We start from the raw sequence: 22223 nt of genomic DNA, 5'->3' as shown, positions 1-22223 counted from the left end.
ATATACATTTGATGCCTAAATAAATAAATGGTCAGTAACTCAGAGAGGAAGGGTGACTCAGTGGCTAAGATGCTGAGCTCGTCGATCAGAAAGGTTGGCAGTTCGGTGGTTGGAATCCCTAGCGCCGCGTAACGGAGTGAGCTCCCGTTACTTGTCCCAGCTTCTGTCAACCGAGCAGTTCGAAAGCATGTAAAAAATGCAAGTAGAAAAATAGGGACCACCTTTGGTGGGAAGGTTACAGCGTTCCTTGGGCATTTGGCATTGAGTCATGCCGGCCACATGACCACGGAGATGTCTTTGGACAGTGCTGGCTCTTCGGCTTTGAAACGGAGATGAGCACCACCCTCTAGAGTCAGGAACGACTAGCATGCATGTGCGAAGGGAACCTTTACCTCTACCTTATAAATGCACCTGCCAGCTCCCCTTAATATAGCAACCTTTGATTTGAGGATAAAGATAATCAAAATGATTTGTTGGAATTTGCATGTCACCAAAGATTTCACAACTTCTGGAAGGTTACAAGGTTTTGACTTACAAAGGTCATTTGGGTCAAAGGGACGAGGTGGATCTGGGTCCCACTCCTCCATGTCTGTGTCTTCCCCTTCTTCCTCGTCTTCGTCTTCCTCGTCTTCGTCTTCCTCATCCTCGTCTTCCTCATCCTCGTCTTCCTCATCCCCCTCCTCCTCGTTTTGCTCTTTTGCTTCCATGCTACCCATCGGGTTGTGCAAAGCTTCGAGAGAGCCAGGATCATCTACAGCCTCCATAGGAGGCAACGCTTGGCTGTGAATTGGTATCGACACCTGGAAAACACAGAGGGGAAAAAAGAATAAGACACAGTCAGCTAGGAAAAACAATGCAAGATTCCCATTCTTTTCTTCGAATCCATGGATAAGAGAGAACCAGAAAACAAGAAAGCAGTATCAGAAAAATACCCCACCTAGTTTCAGCTCTGATATTTCTAAAGCCACTTGCATCACCTAACAAATGATTGTTGCAGGAATGTGGGCTTCATTTTTAATAGATCTTAACAGATTAACATAGCTGGAAGGGATCTTATAGGTCATCTAGTCCAATCCTCCCACCCAAGCAGGAGACCCTACACCATTTCTGACAAATGGCCAGTCTCTTCTTGAAAGCCTTCTGGGATGAAGCTCCCACAACTTCTAAAGGCAACTTCTGTTACATTGGTTGATTGTTCTCACTGTCAGGAAATTTGTCCTTATTTCCAGGTTGAATCTCTCCTTCATCAGTTTCCATCCATGATTCCTTGTCTGGCCTTTGGGTGCTTTGGAAAATAGCTTGATCCCCCGTCCTCTCTGTGACAGCTGCTCAAATATTGGAAGACTGATATCCTGTCTCCCCTGGTCCTTCTCTTCACTAGACTAGCCATGCCCAATTCCTGCAACCATTCATCGTATGTTTTAGTGTCCAGTCCATTTACTATGCAGGCTTGACTGGTTCATGCCATCCTTATGGACTCTAAGGCAAGGGCATCAAACTCACTTTCATTGAAGGATGCACTAGGGCTGTGGTTGACCTTGGGGGGCATGGCCCACTGGGCGGGTGTGGCCAGCTTGACACCACTCACTGGGCATGGTTGGCTTGGTGGGCGTGGCCAAATGGGTGGGCATGGCCAGCTTGACACTAATCCCCAAACTGCTGACATGTTTCCTCTTTGCTTTGGGTAAACCAGGCCAAATCGACACAGGCCAGCCCTTACATTTTCCAGGCTCGCGGGCCTTGAGTTTGACACCCATGCTCTAACACGTCTCCTTAGACCAGGAGTATCAAACTGGATTTCTTTGAGAGCTGGCTCAGCATTGTCTTCTCCTCCATGGTCATGTGGCTGGCATGACTAAACGCTCACGGAACGCTGTTCCCTTCCCACCAAAGGTGGTCCCTATTTTTCTACTTGCATTTTTATGTGCTTTCAAACTGCTAGGTTGGCAGGAATTGGGACAAGTAGCGGGAGCTCACTCTGTTAGGCAGCGCTAGGGATTCGAACTACCAACTGCTGACCTTCCCGACGACAAGCTCAGCCTCTTAGCCACTGAGCCACCACGTCCTTGTTATACTTTATTGTTATACGTACATTTCCTTAAACAAAGAAAAGACTATATATATTAATTTTGACTGAGAAACAAAATAGTTGGGAAACTTAATTGTACTTCTGTTGGCTTTTCCTGCCACATCAAATAAAAATAGATGAATTCAGCCTCAGGAAGTACCAGAAATGGTGTGTGTGTGTGTGTGTGTGTGTGTGTGTGTTTGTGTACGTATGTGTGTTTATTAGCAAGTTATTTCTCCAAAAAACAAACAAACAAACAAATAAATAAATAAATAAATAAATAACTCAAAGGATGCATTTATAAATCAAGGAAACGGTTAAGAAGCCTTACCTGCTGTGTCTCTGCATCTTGCTGAACATACGTGACTTGAGACGGGTCTGTGAAAAGAGTCTTAAAAAATAAGTTAAAAAGGATTAAAATAATTGCAATATTCTTTGGTCATTGGAAGTTTATTAAAAAGAATTGCTCCTGAGGGGCTGATATGGGATAAATGCCTAATTGTTTGGATTTTTTTTTTTTTTTGACAACACCAAATACCTTGGCCACTGTGGTAAATACTCTCTACGTTAATATTCTATACATTTATATGAGAATACGTTTTGTTTCAGCATCTAAACCTCAGTGGAGTTCCCAAAAGCGTGAGATATCATTAAGATAAGCAGCTCTCATCTAGAGCAGGGGTCTCCAACGTTGGCAACTCCCAGAATATCCCATCCAGCCATGGAGAATTCTGGGAGTTGAAGTCCACAAGTCTTAAAAGTTGCCAAAGTCTGGAGATTCCTACCCTACAGTAAAGGGTTTCCCGGTGCATAGGAGCCAACTCGAAAACCTTAACAAGGCTGCCTTGTGTCCTACGTGAGCAGGGAAAGGTCATAGTTTGGTGGTTGAACAGCCACTTCGAATGAAAAATATTCGAGGGCTGGACTCACCTAGGAAGGATTTGCAGCAGAAATCCTGGAAAGCACAGTGTAGACATTACTACATTCAGAAAATGCTGACTTACAAACTCATCTGAATCGCATTTCAACCTAGAACGTTGGGTTAAATAAATACCATATTTTTCAGAGTATAAGATGCACTCCCCCCACCTTAAAAGAGGCCAAAAATTGGGTGTTTCTTATACTCCGAATGTAGCTTTTCTGAAGTTTTTCTTCAGCCCTAATGAGGCGCTAACGAGTGAAGCATCTTCCACACTTTGCCTGCTTTTCTCATTGCTTCTTTCTCCAACGATCAGCTGTGCTTTAGAAGCTGTTTTTGAGCTCTAATGAGGCGCTAGCGAGTGAAGCATCTTCCACACTTTGCCTGCTTTTCTCATTGCTTCTCTCTCCAACGATCAGCTGTGCTTTAGAAGCTGTTTTTGAGCCCTAATGAGGCGCTAGCGAGTGAAGCATCTTCCACACTTTGCCTGCTTTTCTCATTGCTTCTCTCTCCAATGATCAGCTGTGCTTTAGAAGATGTTTTTGAGCCCTAATGAGGAGCTAGCGAGTGAAGCATCTTCCACACTTTGCCTGCTTTTCTCATTGCTTCTTTCTCCAATGATCAGCTGTGCTTTAGAAGCAGTTTTTGAGCCCTAATGAGGCGCTAGCGAGTGAAGCATCTTCCACACTTTGCCTGCTTTTCTCATTGCTTCTCTCTCCAACGATCAGCTGTGCTTTAGAAGCTGTTTTTGAGCCCTAATGAGGCGCTAGCGAGTGAAGCATCTTCCATACTTTGCCTGCTTTTCTCATTGCTTCTCTCTCCAACGATCAGCTGTGCTTTAGAAGCTGTTTTTGAGCCCTAATGAGGCGCTAGCGAGTGAAGCATCTTCCACACTTTGCCTGCTTTTCTCATTGCTTCTCTCTCCAATGATCAGCTGTGCTTTAGAAGATGTTTTTGAGCCCTAATGAGGAGCTAGCGAGTGAAGCATCTTCCACACTTTGCCTGCTTTTCTCATTGCTTCTTTCTCCAATGATCAGCTGTGCTTTAGAAGCAGTTTTTGAGCCCTAATGAGGCCCTAGCGAGTGAAGCATCTTCCACACTTTGCCTGCTTTTCTCATTGCTTCTCTCTCCAATGATCAGCTGTGCTTTAAAAGCTGTTTTTGAGCCCTAATGAGGCGCTAGTGAGTGAAGCATCTTCCACACTTTGCCTGCTTTTCTCATTGCTTCTCTCTCCAACGATCAGTTGTGCTTTAGAAACTGTTTTTCAGCCCTAATGAGGCGCTAGCGAGTGAAGTGATCTTCCGGCCTTTCCTTGCTTTTCTTATTGCTGCTCCCTCCGATGATCAGTTGTGCTTTAGAAGCTCTTTTTTATCACCAACTAGGGGATAAAAAGCGTGCGCGCACATGTGCTCAAAACCAGCAAACATATGTGCTGAAGCTAGACTAAGGATGCTAGCTAGATGAATACCTGGTAGGCAGAATTTTTCTCCCCCGTTTTCCTCCCCAAAAACTAAGGTGTGTCTTATACTCCAGTGCATCTTATACTCAGAAAAATACGGTAATTCAATGTGTCGTTGGGTTAATTCCATAAAGAATGATTAAACATGGATGTTGTGTTTTAATCGGTATCCAATCCAACTAGTCGGTTTATGATAGCTAGCTTCTTCTTGTTCTCTCCATAAATCTGTATAATTAAGTGTATGACCCCCGTTGTGCATAGTACACGAAGCTTGCGTAGAGGATACACAAAAATCCAAGACAAAAGGACATTTAAAAGCCACAGTTTTAAATCAACAGATTTAAAGTTTACCAAATGTAAGCTAACACAGTTAGAAACAACTATGCTTTGGTGAACGAATGAGTTGTCCCAATTTGATGCACCACTAATGACTCGGGAAACAGCATGCTAGGAGCCTTTCTTTTGTCTGCCCAGGGCAACGACGGCTGAAATTATTTTGATTCCCGCAGTTTCACTAAAGCAAAATGGATAAGCTGCCTATTCCATAACCACTGGAGGTTTTTGTTTACAACCTCTTCGCCGTGACTTGGAGTGAGCAGGAGGAGGATTATGCACAGCTAAGAGCCCTTAGGATTCAGAAAGCTGTGTAGGTAGCTGGCCCTCGTCCTAAAATGACATTATCTCAGTGTGGGTAACGGTCACGGAAAAGCAGAAACACAGGTTGGGGGGGGAGGGAAATTACTTGCCTGAGTGGCTTCCACGGGATGGATGTAAACTAACGTATGCTCTGAAGTATCTACAGAAGTGTAAGAGGTGCCATCAGCTGTATAGACCACTTGCTGAGTAGGACGATCTTGGTCATCACTGTACACAATCTGCGCCACTGTTCCATTATCAGGGACAAAGTGGACCTGGAAGAATACGGGAAGGAAGAAAACACTTGTAAAACGAGAGAAGGATAAGAGATAAATGGAGGGGGAGAGACAGAGTCGGAGAGGGAGAGAGAGGAGAGGGGGAGGGAGGGAGGGAGGGAGAGAGAGAGAGGCCGGCATAGAAACCAGTAGACTGTGAGTTCTTGTCCTGTCTCAAGCACAAAAGCCAGCTCAGTGACTTTGGGCCCATCACCAGGAGACAGTGAATTCTAGTCCCACCTTAGGCATGAAAGTGTGCTGGGTGACTTTGGGCCCATCACCAGGAGGCAGTGAATTCTAGTCCCACCTTAGGCATGAAAGTGTGCTGGGTGACTTTGGGCCCATCACCAGGAGGCAGTGAATTCTAGTCCCACCTTAGGCATGAAAGTGAGCTGGGTGACTTTGGGCTCATCACCAGGAGACAGTGAATTCTAGTCCCACCTTAGGCATGAAAGTGAGCTGGGTGACTTTGGGCAAATCACCAGGAGACAGTGAATTCTAGTCCCACCTTAGGCATGAAAGTGAGCTGGGTGACTTTGGGCTCATCACCAGGAGACAGTGAATTCTAGTCCCACCTTAGGCATGAAAGTGAGCTGGGTGACTTTGGGCCCATCACCAGGAGACTGTGAATTGTAGTCCCACCTTAGGCATGAAAGTGAGCTGGGTGACTTTGGGCAAATCACCAGGAGACAGTGAATTCTAGTCCCACCTTAGGCATGAAATTGAGCTGGGTGACTTTGGGCCCATCACCAGGAGACTGTGAATTCTAGTCCCACCTTAGGCATGAAAGTGAGCTGGGTGACTTTGGGCTCATCACCAGGAGACAGTGAATTCTAGTCCCACCTTAGGCATGAAAGTGAGCTGGGTGACTTTGGGCAAATCACCAGGAGGTGGTGAGTTCTAGTTCCACCTTACATATGAAAACCGGCTGGGTGACTTTGGGCCTACCACCAGGAGAGGGTGAATTCTAGTCCTGTCTTAAACATGAAAACCAGTTGGATGATTTTTGAACCAGCCACTCTCTCTCAGATCAACTCACCACACATGGCTTTTGGGATTGGGGGGTGGGGAAATGAAGAATAATATATATGTTTGCTGCCTTGGGCTTACTTATAACATAATAAAGGCAGGACAAAAATCTAATAAATAAACAATATGTAAAGGTGTGCAGGACATAGTTACAAAAGGCTATCCAAGTTAAACAGAAAAATAGGGCAAAGTAATCCAATGCTTTTGAATGAGAAAACCCAGCCTACAGAGTTCCTTTTTTTAATTTTAATTTTAAACACATAAACACATCAACAGAAACAGACACATGACTTAAAACAACATAGGAACAATAAGTTCCATCGTATATCATACAGCAGTTCCGTATCGGTTTCTTTGCAGTTAGTGTTTTCCCTTCTATACATTTCCATCTTGCATTCATGGTCCCCTTAATCGTTATCCTTTTTTATGTACAATTCTATATTTATTTATACTTAGCTATTTATAACCAAATATTGTTTAGCTATATTGTGCTTTATATTCTTATTGTCATTTATTCTCTCACATACAATTATAGGTATACATTCACATAGTTATTCTTTTTCTTTGCCATTCTCATACTATTGTTATTCCATTTAAAAGGTTGTAAGGTATAGTTTGGATTGCTTTGTTTACCATCCCTAGCGCCTGTTGTAACACCACCTTATTTTCTCTTTTCTTTTCTCCCTCCCTTCCTTCTCTACTTCCTTCCTACCTCCTCTCCTTCCCCTTCTTTCTTCCCTTACGTCTCCCCTACTCTTACCCTCTCTCTTCCCCTTCCTACCCTCTCTCCTTCTCTTTCTCTCCCTCCCTCCCTCCTCTCCTTCTCTTTCTCAGAGTTCCTTTTTAAGAAGCCAGAGCAGGGGAGAAATATAGAGTCCAGTCCAAAACTGAGTTAATCAGAATATTTGATGGAAGCAATTTATTTCCTCTGCAACTAGTTGTCTTGTTTTTTATTAGCTTCAAAAATGATGTATGATTCCAAAAGACAAAGGGAACTTGGCGTATTAATAGATTTGTTCTCTGTTCTGAAATGGTTAAGGTTGAAAAAGAATGGAGCAGAGAACTACACAAATTATACAAACTTTTGAAATGTTTGTAAATATTGCATATCAGTCAAAGTCATAAACATCCAGCAGCACACTGGTAGGTCTAATTTATTGAAACCAGGAGCTATTGTATGCTTTCCTCCTGCAAAGAAAAATCCAACAACTTACACATGAGTTTTCTCCAAAAATTCTTCACTAAGAGAATGTAATGATGCAACCTGCCACGGGAGGCCGTCATCAGCTGCTTCTGATATTTTCTAGCCAAGTTGAAAAGTTAGCATGATTCTATTGCGGTAATCAAAGCCCTTTCCTAGGGAAATCTGCACATTACAAAATTTCACAGCATCAAGGGAAGCTTTCAATCAGTTGTTGAGCTATGAAAAAAATCTGGGATGCACATCTAATGAAAATCCATCTCCCACCCCTCTAAAAAATAATAATCAATTTATGGTGGACATGTGATATGATTCATACTTTAATATAGAAAATTCTGAAAACGGAAAGAAAAATGAAACTAGAACTTTTCCTTTTGGGCTAATGGAACAAAAACTGGAGAAAAAAAATGGAACTTTATTATTATACATCAGGGGTGTCAACCTCAAGGCCCTCGGGCTGGATCCGGCCCATAGTGTGCCTAAATCTGGTCCACATATTTTAAATAGATTTTTAAAATTGTTTTTATTGAGTTATAAAGTATTATAAAATCATCAATCTTTCTTTCTTTCTTTCTTTCTTTCTTCTGTATGTATGTCAATCAATTTAAAATATGTGTTAAAACTTGTTCAGAAAAACCCAATTCATAGACTCATGCAGGTTAAGAAGGAAAGGAATTCTGTAATCACTTTTGGTCACCTGAGTAGTGTTCTGGTCTTGCTCAACTGATTCAGACCAGACTTGAGCAGTTTCTGCTTTCAAATCCAGGTCATCTTGGCCATGAGACTCCATTCTGAGGTAGTTAATGGTGCAACTAAGCTTGTCTGAAGAGATTCATACGTCTGTTGTACCTTGAGTCAATGCGGTATAATCTGCAACAGAGCAATGACAGAAAATGGTGAGAGTACAGTGCATTTAGCATTCAACACAAAGCTGTGATGCTTCCCTACTACCATGTATGTATAAGGAAGAATCTCCCCAGGATCCAGATTAGCAGAGTTGGAAGGGATATCTAGTCCAACCCACCACCCAAGCAGACCCTACACCATTTTTGACAGATGGCAGTCCAGTCTCTTCTTAAAAGCCTCCAGTGATGAAGCTCCCATAAACCTCTGAAGGCAGCTTATGTTCCATTGGTTGATTGTTCTCACTGTTAGAAAATTTCTCCTTATTTCCAGGTTGAATCTCTCCTTGGTCATTTTCCATCCATTATTCCTTGTCTGGCTTTTGGGTGTTTTGGAAAATAGCTTGATCCTCTCCTCTCTGTGGCAGCCCCCAAATATTGGAATATTCCCCTGGTCATGTCTCCCCTGATCCTTCTCTTCACTAGACTAGCCATGCCCAGTTCCTGCAACCGTTCATCATATGTTTTAGCCTTCAGGCCTTTAATCATCTTAATTGCTCTTCTCTGCACTTTTTTCTAGAGTTTCAACATCTTTTTTTATAGTGTGGTGACCAAAACTGGATGCAGTACTCTAGATGTGGTCTTACTAAGGCTTTATAGAGTGGCATTAGTACCTCCCTTGATCTTGATTATATCCTTCTGTTAATGCAATTTAGGATTGCATTGGATTTTTTGACTGTCGCCGAACACTATTGGCTCCAATAGTTGGATCCAATCTGTTGGATCCAATCTGGTTTGGTCACCGAAACCAGACGTTTAGCCTTGTGAACTTTCGGACTTGTGCTGGAGCCCATCCTCAGGGAACTTCATTCTAGCAGTGTTAGAGAGAAGTTCCCTCAGGATGGGCTCCAAAAACTCAGAAGGCTAAACCTCTGGTCCTGGTGACTGACCCAGATTGGGTCCTTCAACATTATCCTGGGACACATACATTTGCCTTCATTTGTGGAGAAATCTCTGGTCACGTGCATATACACAAATACAAATCAAGCTTCTTGAAATAATACAGGTCAAACTCTTTTTTTAAATAGATACTATTAAGATCAATAGAAGGCCATAGCTGAGCTCATTCCTTCTGCTGGAAACTTATTTTGCTAATTTAAGATTTGAAACCTAAATCAATATTGACCAGATTCGAACATCACGCTAAGTAATAATGTCTGCCTGATACTGTAATGGTTTACAACATTACTTTGTGTGAATATGGGCTATGATGAATTGAACCCATACAACATACACATGTATAATCGCTTTCAACAGATATTTGTTCCTTATAGGTAGTCAGCCAATCAATCAGAGTAAGGATGGAAGGGACCTTGGAGGTCTTCTAGTCTAACTCCTTGATCAAGCAGGACACCCTGTACCATTTCAGACAAGTAGCTGTTAGTCCCTTCTTGGAAATCTCCAATGATGAAGCACCCACAACTTCTGAAGGGAAGCCGTTCCATTGATTAATTGTTCTCCTTGTTAGGAAATCTCTCCTTATTTCCATGTTGGTTCTCTCCTTGATTAGTTTCCACCCATTGTTCCTTGTCTTGCCTTCCGGGGCTTTGGAAAATGAATTGACCCCCCCCCCCCCTCTTCATTGTGGCAGCCCCTCAAATATTGGAACACTGCTATCATGTCACCACTGGTCCTTCTGTTCTCTAGACTAGACATATCCAGTTCCTGCAACCGTCTTCCCGTGTTTTAATCTCCAGGCTTTTAATTATCTTAGTTGCCCTTACCTGCACTTTTTCCAAATTCTCAACATCTTTTTTGTAATGCTGTGACTAAAACTGGAAGCAGTATTCCAGGCGTGGTCTTACTAAGGTTTTATAGAGCGTTACTAATATTTCACATGATTTTGATTCCATGCCTCTGTTTATACAACCAAAAATCAGGGAAAGACGTTATAGGTTTCCACGAGAAATGGCAAGACACAAGAGGAAATGATCAGAGGTTTTGCAAATGGATGCTCTCCAAAACACTGTTGTCATTATGCCACTTGGTCCCTCAAAAACAGCGGCGTTATGAAGCCAAATCGGTGCAGATTTTGGAGAGGAAAAACGTCGATGAGGATCAGGACACATTAGCAATAAAACTGTTTCGTAAGGTGCTGAAACATCAATGTTTCATTAAACTACGGCATTTGCTGTGGTTTCTATTAAAAAAAGAATTCAGAATATATCTGCTCCCTCCCGAGACGGCAGAAACAGGAATGGAGTATCTTTTCAAGACCGTTCGGGCTCCTTTCCTCTTTCATAATCCTTGAGTGCGTCTGACAGCTACCATCGGCAAAACCGTAGCGTACCTGCAGCAGTATGCTAGTGTCAGTTGGTGTTATGTCAGAAGAAGCGCATGGAAGCTGCAGTGTGAGTGGTGTGCGAGGCCATTAGTCAGTCCCTCGGATCTCTGCAGGATCCTGAAGACAGCTTGAGGTAGCCGTGGGGGTGTGAGGAGAGCAAGACAGCTTGGAAATATACTAGGCCATTAAGAAGGGCTGAAAAGGCAAACAGGCTGGCGGATATAAAAGCCGCTGTGGAAAGGAAAGCAACTCACACCTGACAAGAAGGCAGTATAAACAACCCTCTCCGACACCAAGGAAAGCGCACTCTCTTTCCCTTGTGTGGAGAAGCGTCTGTTCCAAACTGAATGCCGTGATGCCCTTGAAGCTTTATCTAGCATTGTTTAGAGCAGGGGTCTCCAACCTTGGCAACTTTAAGACTTGTGGACTTCAACTCCCAGAATTCCTCAGCCAGCTTGGAGGAATTCTGGGAGTTGAAGTCCACAAGTCTTAAAGTTGCCAAGGTTGGAGACCCCTAGTTTAGAGGAATCCTCCCTACAAGGAGCTCAGGCTGGCATCTGGACCTAACAACATGATGAGGTTGAATAGCAATAGCAATAGCAGTTAGACTTATATACCGCTTCATAGGGCTTTCAGCCCTCTCTAAGCGGTTTACAGAGTCAGCATATCGCCCCCACAATCTGGCTCCTCATTTCACCCACCTCGGAAGGATGGAAGGCTGAGTCAACCTTGAGCCGGTGAGATTAGAACCGCTGAACTGCAGATAACAGTCAGTTGAAGTGGCCAATATCCTATTGTATTAAGTAATAATTACATCAATAATAATTATTATTATTACTAACACTGGAAATCTTTAAGAAGATGTTGGATAGCCATTTGTCTGAAACGGTATAGGGTTTCCTGCCTAGGCAGGGGGTTGGACTAGAAGACCTCCAAGGTCCCTTCCAACTCTGCTATTGTATTGTATTGTAGCACATTTGGGATAGAATAAGCAACAAAAGACTGGATTGATCAGTTTTCCAAAAAATACTATGATCTGGAATATCTCCACTTGCCCCATTAAGTAGAACCATTTCTTTTTCTTAATAGGTTTACAATATTCAAAGCACCAGCTCCATGGGTAGCTAGCAACCACATCACGAGATAGTTGGGCGTCCATTGAATTGCAGGGTGCCAAAGAGCAGGGAGAAAGTTTACGGCTCCCCATAGCAAAAGGCTATTTTAAAGTTGTTTTGTTGTGCTGAGGGCAGAATATTTTCTCTCCCTGGGAGCCAGATGCAACCACAGCATATTTTATTATCGGCTGATTTTCCTAGGTGGAATTACATTGTGGGTTATCGTTCGGCCTTTCAGGTGAGAGTGGTTAATTGGGTTTAGAGGCAGCTCTACAAATGGGTTACAATAGGTACATCCCACGTTTTATTTAGTTATTGTGTTATGTGTGGGAGAGCCTTCGGCAAGAGAATGTCTCATAGCAGCAGAAGGGCTGAAAACTCTGCTGGTGTTTTATAACCTCACCGCCTGCCGGATGCTGCTTCTCTGCATTCTCATCCATTCATTAAGGTTTATATCGGTTCAAGGAACTGAACCGTCGCTTAAGGCTGCTGTCAGCCCTGAAGCTGGCCTGACCGAGGCCATGAGGTGACTGAGGCTATGTTGAGACTTCAGCGCCGACACCCTGGCGAAGAGGGACAGGGAGGAGGGAATCGAGACAGTTGGGGTGTTGTAGTCAAAGCAAAATACTTTCTCTTGGGAACCAAGGTCGTTCCTGCATGTGCTCGGAAGGAGGGGACTGGAGTCACCTAGCAACTGGACAGTATCCTGATTGGACCATGTGATTGATTGTTTTGAGAAAGTGAAGAACTTTTACTTTCAATTAGGTGAAAACCACAGGAATATTCAGAGTTAGTTTTCATCAGCCTGTGCCAATATACTATCCAACAAACTTATTCTTTGAGGAAACTATCAGCCTCAGAGTTTTGTTTGCTATGGGTATGTTACTTGGAACCCTGTAGCTGCATGTAATGCAGGATGTCCTCGACTTACAACAGGTTCATTTAGTGACTGCTCAAAGTTACAATGGCACTGCAGAAAGTGAGTTATGACCATTTTTCACACTTACGACCATTGTAGCATCCCGTCATGCGATTTCCATTCAGATGCTTGGCAACTCACATTTATGACAGTAGGAGTGCCACCTTTTGCGACCTTCGGACAAGCCAAGTCAATGGGGAAACCGGATTCACTTAACAACCATGTTACCGATTTAACGACTGCAGTGGTTCACTTAACAGCCATGGTAAGAAAAGTCGTAAAATGGGGCAAAAACTCACTTAAATTCCTCGCTTAACATACACTTTGGGCTCAAGGACTACCTGTAGTCGGTACAGTTGGTCCTCAACTTACAACCGCAACTGAGCCCAAAATCTCTGTCACTAAGCGAGGCTAAGTGAGTCACACCCAATTTTGGGACTTCTTTAGCCACGGTTGTTAAGCAAATTACTGCTAAACGAATCATGTAGCCATTAGGCAAATCTGACTTCCCATGTGCAACTTGTCAGAAGCCACTTTGGGAAGATTGCAAATGGCGATCACATGACCCCAGGATGCTCCAACTGTTGTAAATACACACTAAATTTTGATCACAGGGCCACGGGGATGCTGTGACGGTCATAAGTGCCAGAACTGGTTGTAAACCGCTTTTTTTAAGCGCCACTGTCTCTTTGACAGGTCACAAATTGTGTGGTTGTTAAGTCAAGGACCGTCTATATATGGCCAAAGGCTTTGCAATGTAATTAACCATACACAAAGAGGAAGAAAAGAGTGCCATAAAAAAGCAGGGTGGCAGGTAGATAATTAGTAGAAACATACATTTTTTTGCCTGTAGAAATGCATATGATCCATCGATAGGAGAGATGAACCTCATGCATGTGTGTGTGTGTGTGTTTAAAATATGCTGCTATGCAAAATGCTTGGGTTGCCCTCTCACTAAATCCCCGTCCTCGTGGTGCACACTAGGTTTGTGCAAATGCTGGTATTTGTAATCTGCAGAGAGCCCCAGCGGAACGAAACAAGTGCAGGAAAACGGAGATGTGCTAAAACATTACGGCCTTTGACTTCAACATTACTGCAGAACGGCTCGAAACGCAGAGACCAAGAGCAACCTCTGGATGAGTCTGGAAACATTAGGAAATGCAGCGATGAGGCAGCTCCCTCCCAGAGGCTTTCTATTTTAAATTTAGCTGTTATATTCAGCATTCTCACAAGGTGCCTCTGATCACGATGGTGGTGTTTTGTTTTTTTAAAGCTCAGCACTAAAATTGTGCAAAATCATTTGGGAGGGGCGGTTCCAAAATATTTGCATGGACCTACTGAATACTACCCGGTTTCCCTCAAAATAAGGCCTATCCTGAATATAAGTCCTAGCATGTTTTTAACGCCTGTGCCTAATATAAGCCCTACCACCAAAATAAGCCGAACTTAATTCCTGCGCAGCTGGCCACTCAAGAAGTCGTCCGCGGCCACATGGGATCCTGCTGGACGGGGATGCTGGAGCTGCCACTGCAAGGCAAGGCAGGTTTCAGGGCATGGGTGGCCTGCTTGTATGGACCCTGAGGTAAGCTGGTGAGGCATGTGGGGGAGAGCTCCACCCCCACACCTTGCGACAGTAGCATTGGTGCACTGTGTGACCTACTGCCCCGCTGTAAGCAAGCAGAAGTGGGTCTCCCATACATGGGGGAAAAACAAGACACCCCTGAAAATAAGCCCTATTGCTTATTTCAGAGCACAAAAAAAATAAGACTGGTTCTTAATTTTCGGGAAACACAGTATGTCAACCATGAAGCTGACCGGGCCGAAGTCATTATGTGACAGCTTAAGCGTTGCCACACTGGAGCTGAGGGATAGGGAGTCGGGGATTTGAGATAGCTGGGATCTTGTAGCCAAAACAAAATAATTTCTCTTGAGAACCAAGGACAGCCACCCTGGTCGGAGGAATGCAGAGCGATGTCACCCGGCAACCGGACAGCGCTGTGATTGGACCACGTGACTGATTGTTTTGAGAAAGTGCCAAATGTTTACTTTTAATTCAGTAAAAACCGCAGGAACCTTCAGAGTCGGTTTTCACCAGATCTGTGCTAATATGATACATATCCATTTTGCTTGATATGGGATCTGTTACTTGCAATGCTTACATACTACTTGTAAAAATGTGAAATCCTCAATCCCAGCTCAGCTTCTATCGGAGCACATGGCCATCCTTAATGTACATTTGGCAGCAATGCAAGTCTGGGATAGAGAAGAGGTCCACAAAAATAGCACAAGGAGCACTGTTAACAACGGATAATGAAAGTTATGGGCAGGTTCCGTGACTTTAGAGAGAATACAAAAGCTGATTTTCACAATTGGCTGCCTTCTGATTCAGCGGGGACTTTGAAAGCTTTGCGAAGACATGGTTTGCTTTGTGATGTCCCTCGATAAATTTCTCATTATGTCTTTGCGTGATTAAGTAGCTCATTCTGATGTAATGTTATGCGCAAACCAGCCATGAGGGCAGAGATGTTCAACCCTGGCACTTTTAAGACTTGTGGACTTCAGCTCCCAGAATTCCCCGGTCAGCATGGCGGGCTGTGGAATTCTGGGAATTGAAGTCCAAAGCTTTAAAGCTGTCAAGATTGGACACCCCTGCTCTAGAGTTTAAGAAATGGTGGCTTTAAATAATCCTGATTATTATTTCCAAAATAGGCTTATCCGTTGAGGTACAGGGGCATTTATGAATCAGAACGAATTGACTGGAAAGACACGGTTGGTTGTGTGAAAGGAACACTGCAGAGGAATGCCCTATGCCCGAGATGGCGAATCTATGGCACGCGTGCCACAGGTGGCAAAGTCCTCTCTGCGGGCACACAAGCCATTGCCCCAGTTTAGCTCGACCGCGCATGCATGCCTCCCGCCAGCCCATTTTTGTTCCCAGGAGGCCGCTGGGAGGCCTAGTAGGCCCAAAACAGGGCACTGGGGGAGGGGAGGTGCAGCATGCATGCACGGGGGGTGGGGGTGCAGGAGAGGTGTCACATGCACAATGCATTATGGGCGCAGGTGTGTGCCAGGGGTGGGTTCCTGCCAGTTCTAACTTCTTCTATAGAAGAGGTTCCACAAATCTACAGTGCCATTTAGAACCTGTTCCAGCTCCCTCCCTCCCCCCGTCCGTCCACACATCATCAAGATGAAGAGCGAGAGGAGGAATTCTGGGAGTTGAAGTCCACAAGTCTTAAAGCTGTCAAGTTTGAACACCCCCTGGGTTTTTTTTTCTAAAGGGTTAGGGGTGCAAGGGTCTTGTAACTTGACAGCTTTAGGACTTGCGTGCTTCAAATGTCAGAGTTTCTGAGCCAACATTTTGGTTGCTAAGCAAGAGCGTTGTTAAGTGAGTTTCACCACATTTTACAAGTTGGCCACGCCCACCCAGTCACATGGCTGGCAAGCCACTCCCACAAAACAGGCCACATCTACAGAAGAGGTTCTAAAAATTTTTGAAACCCACCACTGGCGTGTGCGCTTTCACGTGGGTGCATGTGCGGTTTCAGCGCACAACGACCAAAAGGTTAGCCATCACTGCCCTCTGCCATGTTCTGATATGACCAACTTCCAAACTAATGCTACCTTTTCTTCAGAGATTCAAGTTTTAGCATCCAAAATATCACAACAAAAACACACTACAGGCAACCCTTGACTCACAACAGTTTAGTGACCCTTCCAAATTACTATCGCACTGAAAAAAGTGGCTAATGACCATTTTTCACACTTACAACCATTGCAATATCACGTGAATTAGATTCGGGTGCTTGGCAGCTGATTCATATTTACGACGGTTTCCCTCTCCTGGGGTGGTGTGATCCCCTCTTGCGACTTTCTGACGAGCAAATTCAATGAGGAAGCCAGATTCCCTTAACAACCGTGTCAGTAATATTAGCAATGGCAAGGATTCACTTAACAAACTTGGCAAGGGAAGTGGGAAACGGCAAGCAAAACTCACTTAACGAATTTCCCACTTAGCAACATAAATTCCAGGCTTAGTTGTGGCCGTAGGCCGAGGACTACCTGCAATCAAATGTGGAGTCATCGTTCCGAGGTTCCGTCACAACAAACCGTGAAAAAAAGCCCACTATTTTATGTCACTGAAACAAAATAACTGGTTATAAAACAAGGTACTTGGCCATTCAAAACACACTCAAACCACTCTCGACTAAAGTGATACATGATTAGGTTCTGTTCTGTTCAATTGCAGTACTTACTACGACGTTCGTAAAGCCTTAATTAGTTTCAGGCGAGTTCACGACCGTGAGAAGCTCCCCACTTCTCAGGTTATTAGAATTTCTAGAACTGGCAATAATGAAAAAGAATTTATCTCTTAAAGAGTCAAACGCTTTCAATTACTCCGGAATTAATTTGGTTGGCGACTATCTTATTTGTACAGGATTTGCCATTAGGAAGGCAGATTTTAAATCTGCTCCTTGCCGACCTATGCACGCTTGTTCCATTCATGGAATAGGATCCGCTTGGAAGAGATGACTCTACTGTCCCACAGTTTCTGTTACGTTGGGACAAAATGTTGATTTGATTAGCTGAGAGGAGAGACACTTGATTCATCTCATCCCACAGAAAAGGTGGGTGGAATGAGCAAATGGCTTTTGTTGCTTCCATCTGTGACATATGGATTCTTTGATAAATGAATGTCTGTGTGTGTGTGTGTGTGTATGTATGTATTGTGTCACAATCCCTGGTATGCCCAAATATGGGAGGGAGCATACTGCTTCCCTTTTCTGTCTATCGACTCACTCTGGGAGCCATCCAGGCAGAAAGCCATTTTTTTATGTTGCCTTGTTACATTTGTGTTGCAATTTTATTTCTCCCTTTATCAACACAATTGCAACACACACACACACACACATATATGCATGTATGTATATGTGTATGTGTGTGTGTGTATATATATATATATATGTATATATATGTATATGTATATATATGTATATGTAATGTATATGTATATGTATATATGTGTATATATGTGTGTATATGTATATGTATGTGTGTGTGCGTGTGTGTTTTTGTAGTTTTTCACGGGTGTAGGTATGCTGGTCTTGTTTTATTCGGGTCTTTTCCCGTGTAAGAGATTGTCATGGCAACGTTTTGGCGAGGTCTCACTCGCCATCTTCAGGCTGGTGTTTTCGGCTTAAAGCGTGGTCGGAGCTGCCGTCTTTCTATAAATCTTGGTGGGGGTGGGGGTGGGGGTGGAGTGCTGGCATTGTTTCAGTAAGTGGATTGATTGTATATGTGGCTGTATCATGATTGGTAGATTGGTGCCGATTGGTGCTGGCTGTGTCCCCGTTGTTGTTTTGTGTTGTAATGGCCTGGGTGGTGGGTGGGGCGATGGTTTCCAGATGTCTGACGATGCCTCCCGCCTGGGCAACTGAAAGGAGCTAACAGAGTGTTTTAATGGCCGGATGCCTTTCCTGTTGCCAATGCGGAGTTTTGTTCAGTAGATATACTCTCAGTATGCCCAGAGAGAAATATCTGCCTCTACCTAGGATTGAACTCTCAGCCTCCTGATTGTGAGGCGAGAGTTCTACCTCTAGGCCACCACACCACTTGACTGTTTAAAGTTACAATGGCACTGAAAAGTCAAGTCACAGGTATAACCATTCCCTGTGGTCACATGATCAAAATTCAGACTCTTGGCCACTGGCTCCTATTTACGACGGTTCCAGGGTCTCAGGCCATGTAATTGCCTTTTGCATCCTCCTGGCAAGCGAAGCCAAGGGGGAAAGCTAGATTCACTTAACGACCGTGTTACTGATTTCATAACTTCAGTGCTTTACTTAGCAAATAGGGGCGAGAAAGTTCATAAAATGGGGAGGGGGAGGGAACAAAACTCATTTAACTCACTGAGCAACATAAATTTTGGGCTCAATGAAGGTCGTAAGTCGAGGACCATCTGTACTGTACCGCAGGCTGCAAAGAGCTGCCTTTGAAAACCTCTGGGAGCTGTAATTAGAATAAAACATAATAGCTCGTCTGCTGAGGAATACGAGGTTGTCATAGCTACGTAATTCTGTGCTAGAAGCCGTGATGGTTTTCTGAATGCAATTCAAAGGGACTAACTTACAGTGTGCTATCTGGCAAGGTACTTTCAAGACAACCTTCCCCATGTATTTGGTGTAGGTTTGCTGGCAAAATACCAAAATTCCCCACCAAAACCAAGAGATTAAGAGGGCAGGCGCTTTTGCGCAAGATGCTTTTTTGGGGGGGGGGGGGGTTTGTCACGCAAAATCCTTTCCTCCAGCTCAGCCCCCTGCCCAGCTTTCTACGACCTTTCAGAAGCTAATAAAATATTTTCTTACAGAGTTTTGGGGAGACGATCCAGGACTATCAACGGTATTGCTGCAGCACATTATTATTGAATCGCTGTCTTTGTTTCGGTAGTTTTAATCGTTGCACATTGCTCGTAATCTTATGCAAATTTCAGCCATGCATAAAATACAAAATAAGCCCCCCAAAAATGAAACTGCTATATAGTACTTTTCCTCTTGGGCATGGACGGTAGTATTTGGCCTAGCCATTTTAACACCAAGAAATTGTCAGATTATGGAATGGGTATATATATATATATATTTAACGTTAAGTTCCCTTGATATTTTATAGCACTCTGGGGAATAGGCAAGATTATTTATTTATTTATTTTAGGAAGTTTATATTGCTGCCTATTTGCACATGGTGACTCAATATATAAAATATAAAAAAACTCATATATAGAAAAATAGAAAAAAACTAATAATAAATACGTTTTCAAATTGGGGAAGGGAAACAATTAGGACATAGAAGCATTTGCTGATCAAACATTAACCCATAAGTTTAAAAAATATGCAAGCAGCTTTTATTTTTCTAACTGCACTACAAATATTGATTTTTGATAAAACAGCGATGGAAAACTCATCACGTGTCTCAAGAGCAAATACATACAACTCCCAAAGTCAAGGGGAAATTGAAAGTCCTTTTTCTAAGAGGATCGAAATGAGCCTTTTAAAAAAATGATTTAGCACAAGTTTCCTTGATGTTTTTTTGGAGGGGGGATTTTTAACACAGTCCAACTTGGCCATTGGGATTCACGCAAGTGGAAAGACACAAAAGGGAATATTTCCCAGTGCATTTTCAATGTACAGCGACATCATTCTAGGCCGGAGGTCCACATTCAAACTGGCATCTTATTACAGGTAGTCCTCGACTTAACAAATTTATGACTCAAATTTACGTCATTCAGTGAGATGTTGGTTAAGCGCCTTTTGCCCCGTTTTACGACTTTTCTCGCCGATTTAGTTAAGTGAATCCCTGCAGTTCTTAGTCACATGCTTGTTAGGCAAATCTGGTTTCCCCCCATTGACTTTCCTCATCAGAAAGTTGCAAAAGGGGATCACTCGATACCCGCGGAATACTGCAACGGTCATAAATGCGAGTCAGTTGTTGAGGGAGGCAATATGGCAACTCTTTAAAACTGCTTAGAGAGGGCTGTGAAAGCGGTATATAAGACTTAAGTGCTATTGCTAGCTGAATGTCAATCACGTGGCTATGAGGACGCTGCAGCGGTCGCAAGTGTGAGAAAGGGTCACAAGTGTGAGAAACGGTAATCAACCCCTTTTCCCAGCGTACCTTGTACTAGGCAAGCCAAGCTCAGAGCCACGCGTGCACTCAAGCCCACGGCCCCTTCTTCAAAGGAATACGGGTCTCCCACGAACCCCGGGCTTTAACCCCCACGCCCCATCCTTTTTGCACGGGGAAGGAGCAGCGGCCACGGCCGACTCTTGTGCAAAAGCACCCGGCATGCTCCTCTCGCCTTTAACCCGGCCCCGCCCGGCCGTTTGCAAAGAGCCCCGTGCATCCCGGGGCTTGACCTGCCAATGCCCGCATTAGCACGTGGGAACGTAACCCGGGCGCTCGCGCGCGCGCGCAAACTACAATCCGGGTCAGCGAACCCAGAGGGCGCTCGGGACTCCCCCCCTCCCCTCCTGTATTGCCCCCCCCCGCCCCACCACCAGCCAGCCAATCAAAGGGGGGCGCCTCGAGGAGCCCCGAGAGCCCAAAACGGTCACTCCCGGCCGCCCCAACCACTTCGGTCCACGGGAGGGGGAGGGGAGAACGCGAACCGACGCGGGTTCGGACGTTGCCGAAGGGGAAGGGAAGCCGACAGCCGGCCGGAGGGCGAAGGCTGCAGGAGCGCAAGGACGCGGAGTAGCCCTCGGCGAGGGAAAGGCCCACAGCGCTGGGGAGGGGGCATTAAAATGGCTTCAACAACACCCCCCCCCGTCCAGTGAGGTGCCGGGGTCCGGACTATACCAAGAAGGGAGGGGGGAGGGCCAGCTGGGGCAGCTCTTTCTCCCCCCCGTCTGGGGCGGATGGGGTATCCCGATTAGGGCAGGGAGGGGGAAGCGGACTGTACCTCTCCGGCAGGGAGGGGGGGGTATGGCAGCGCCCTACACCTCTTTCCCCACCCGCGGGAGCAAACGGTTTGTCCCGATCCCGGCGCCATCTTGGGTGCGACTAAAATAACAACCCCTAAAAACCCTTCATGGGGCCTTGCCGAAACCCTGAGCCAAACTCATTCTCCGGCCTGGTCCATCATTTTACCTGAAGGGGTTCGGTGACGGTTTCGTGTCCAGGCCGGTTCCTAGGGCCTCACCACAGACCATCCCCGCCCACCTGTCCTCACCTCACAATGGTAGCTGCAGAACGGGGGGGGAGGGGGGAAAGAAAGACCGCCCATGAGTCATTAGAATAATCTGCCTAGCAACAGCCCCCAAGGCCACGAGATGATTGGTCGACACTCAAACTTGTCTAAAGGAGAGGTTCCAAAAATATTTCCAAGCAAGCCACATTAACAGCGTTCAGCAGAGATTTTAGAAGGGGAAAAAATAGGGGGCGGAGGGAAGGCACACGCCTTGCATTTGGGCCTCCGTTGCTCGAGGACCAAATTCGACCAATCACAGCACAGCTCTCATCCCGTTGCTGCATTGCACTGGCGCCATCCACCAATCCTGAGCGTCCTCTCCTCCTGATAGGCTGAATAAACGTGAAATAATCTAGCGACCCCTGTCGGCAGAAGGGGAGACCGTCAAGGATGCGCGCTTCGATCTGATGTCCGCCAGACGTATTGGACTACAGCTCCCACCATGCCTAGCGCGGATGCCTCCGCCGCAAAGTCTCTTTTGGGTGGGGCGACCCCGAGCTGGGCTGCAAAATTTCAGAATGCCGCTAGGTGGCTGTAAAGAGAGACGGAAATCGCTCTTTGGCGTCCTCTGTTGCTCGCCCGGAGGCTAATCAACATTGCACGATTTAATCTCTCTTCCATTTCCTGCAATTATTCACTCGCAGCACCCGATATGTTCTTAGTGCTCTCTGAGCTT

At 44.8% G+C, this 22223-nt stretch overlaps 1 protein-coding gene across 3 annotated transcripts in view; it reads right to left on the bottom strand.

Annotated features, from left to right (window-relative positions):
* Positions 1 to 21576, bottom strand: part of PRDM10 (PR/SET domain 10) — a 56196-nt gene extending 34620 nt beyond the window's left edge. The window contains exons 1-5 of one of the 3 annotated variants that reach the window (XM_032229261.1): positions 21448 to 21576; positions 8285 to 8457; positions 5193 to 5357; positions 2400 to 2459; positions 536 to 800 (exon numbers count right to left, since the gene is read on the bottom strand). In XM_032229261.1, the coding sequence (XP_032085152.1) occupies positions 536 to 800; positions 2400 to 2459; positions 5193 to 5357; positions 8285 to 8377 (583 nt within the window). In that variant the 5' untranslated portion in view covers positions 8378 to 8457; positions 21448 to 21576. Of the gene's footprint in view, positions 1 to 535; positions 801 to 2399; positions 2460 to 5192; positions 5358 to 8284; positions 8458 to 20472; positions 20777 to 21259; positions 21353 to 21447 lie in introns of those variants that run through there. The other 2 variants (XM_032229262.1, XM_032229263.1) reach the window with 2 other exon arrangements.
* Positions 21577 to 22223: the final 647 nt, after the last annotated feature.

This window comes from Thamnophis elegans, chromosome 13, assembly GCF_009769535.1.
Source record: "Thamnophis elegans isolate rThaEle1 chromosome 13, rThaEle1.pri, whole genome shotgun sequence".
In the NCBI taxonomy this organism is placed as follows: Eukaryota; Metazoa; Chordata; class Lepidosauria; order Squamata; family Colubridae; genus Thamnophis; species Thamnophis elegans.
The sequence above is the reverse complement of the archived record's forward strand: the minus strand, read 5'-3'. Positions and strand labels throughout refer to the sequence as shown.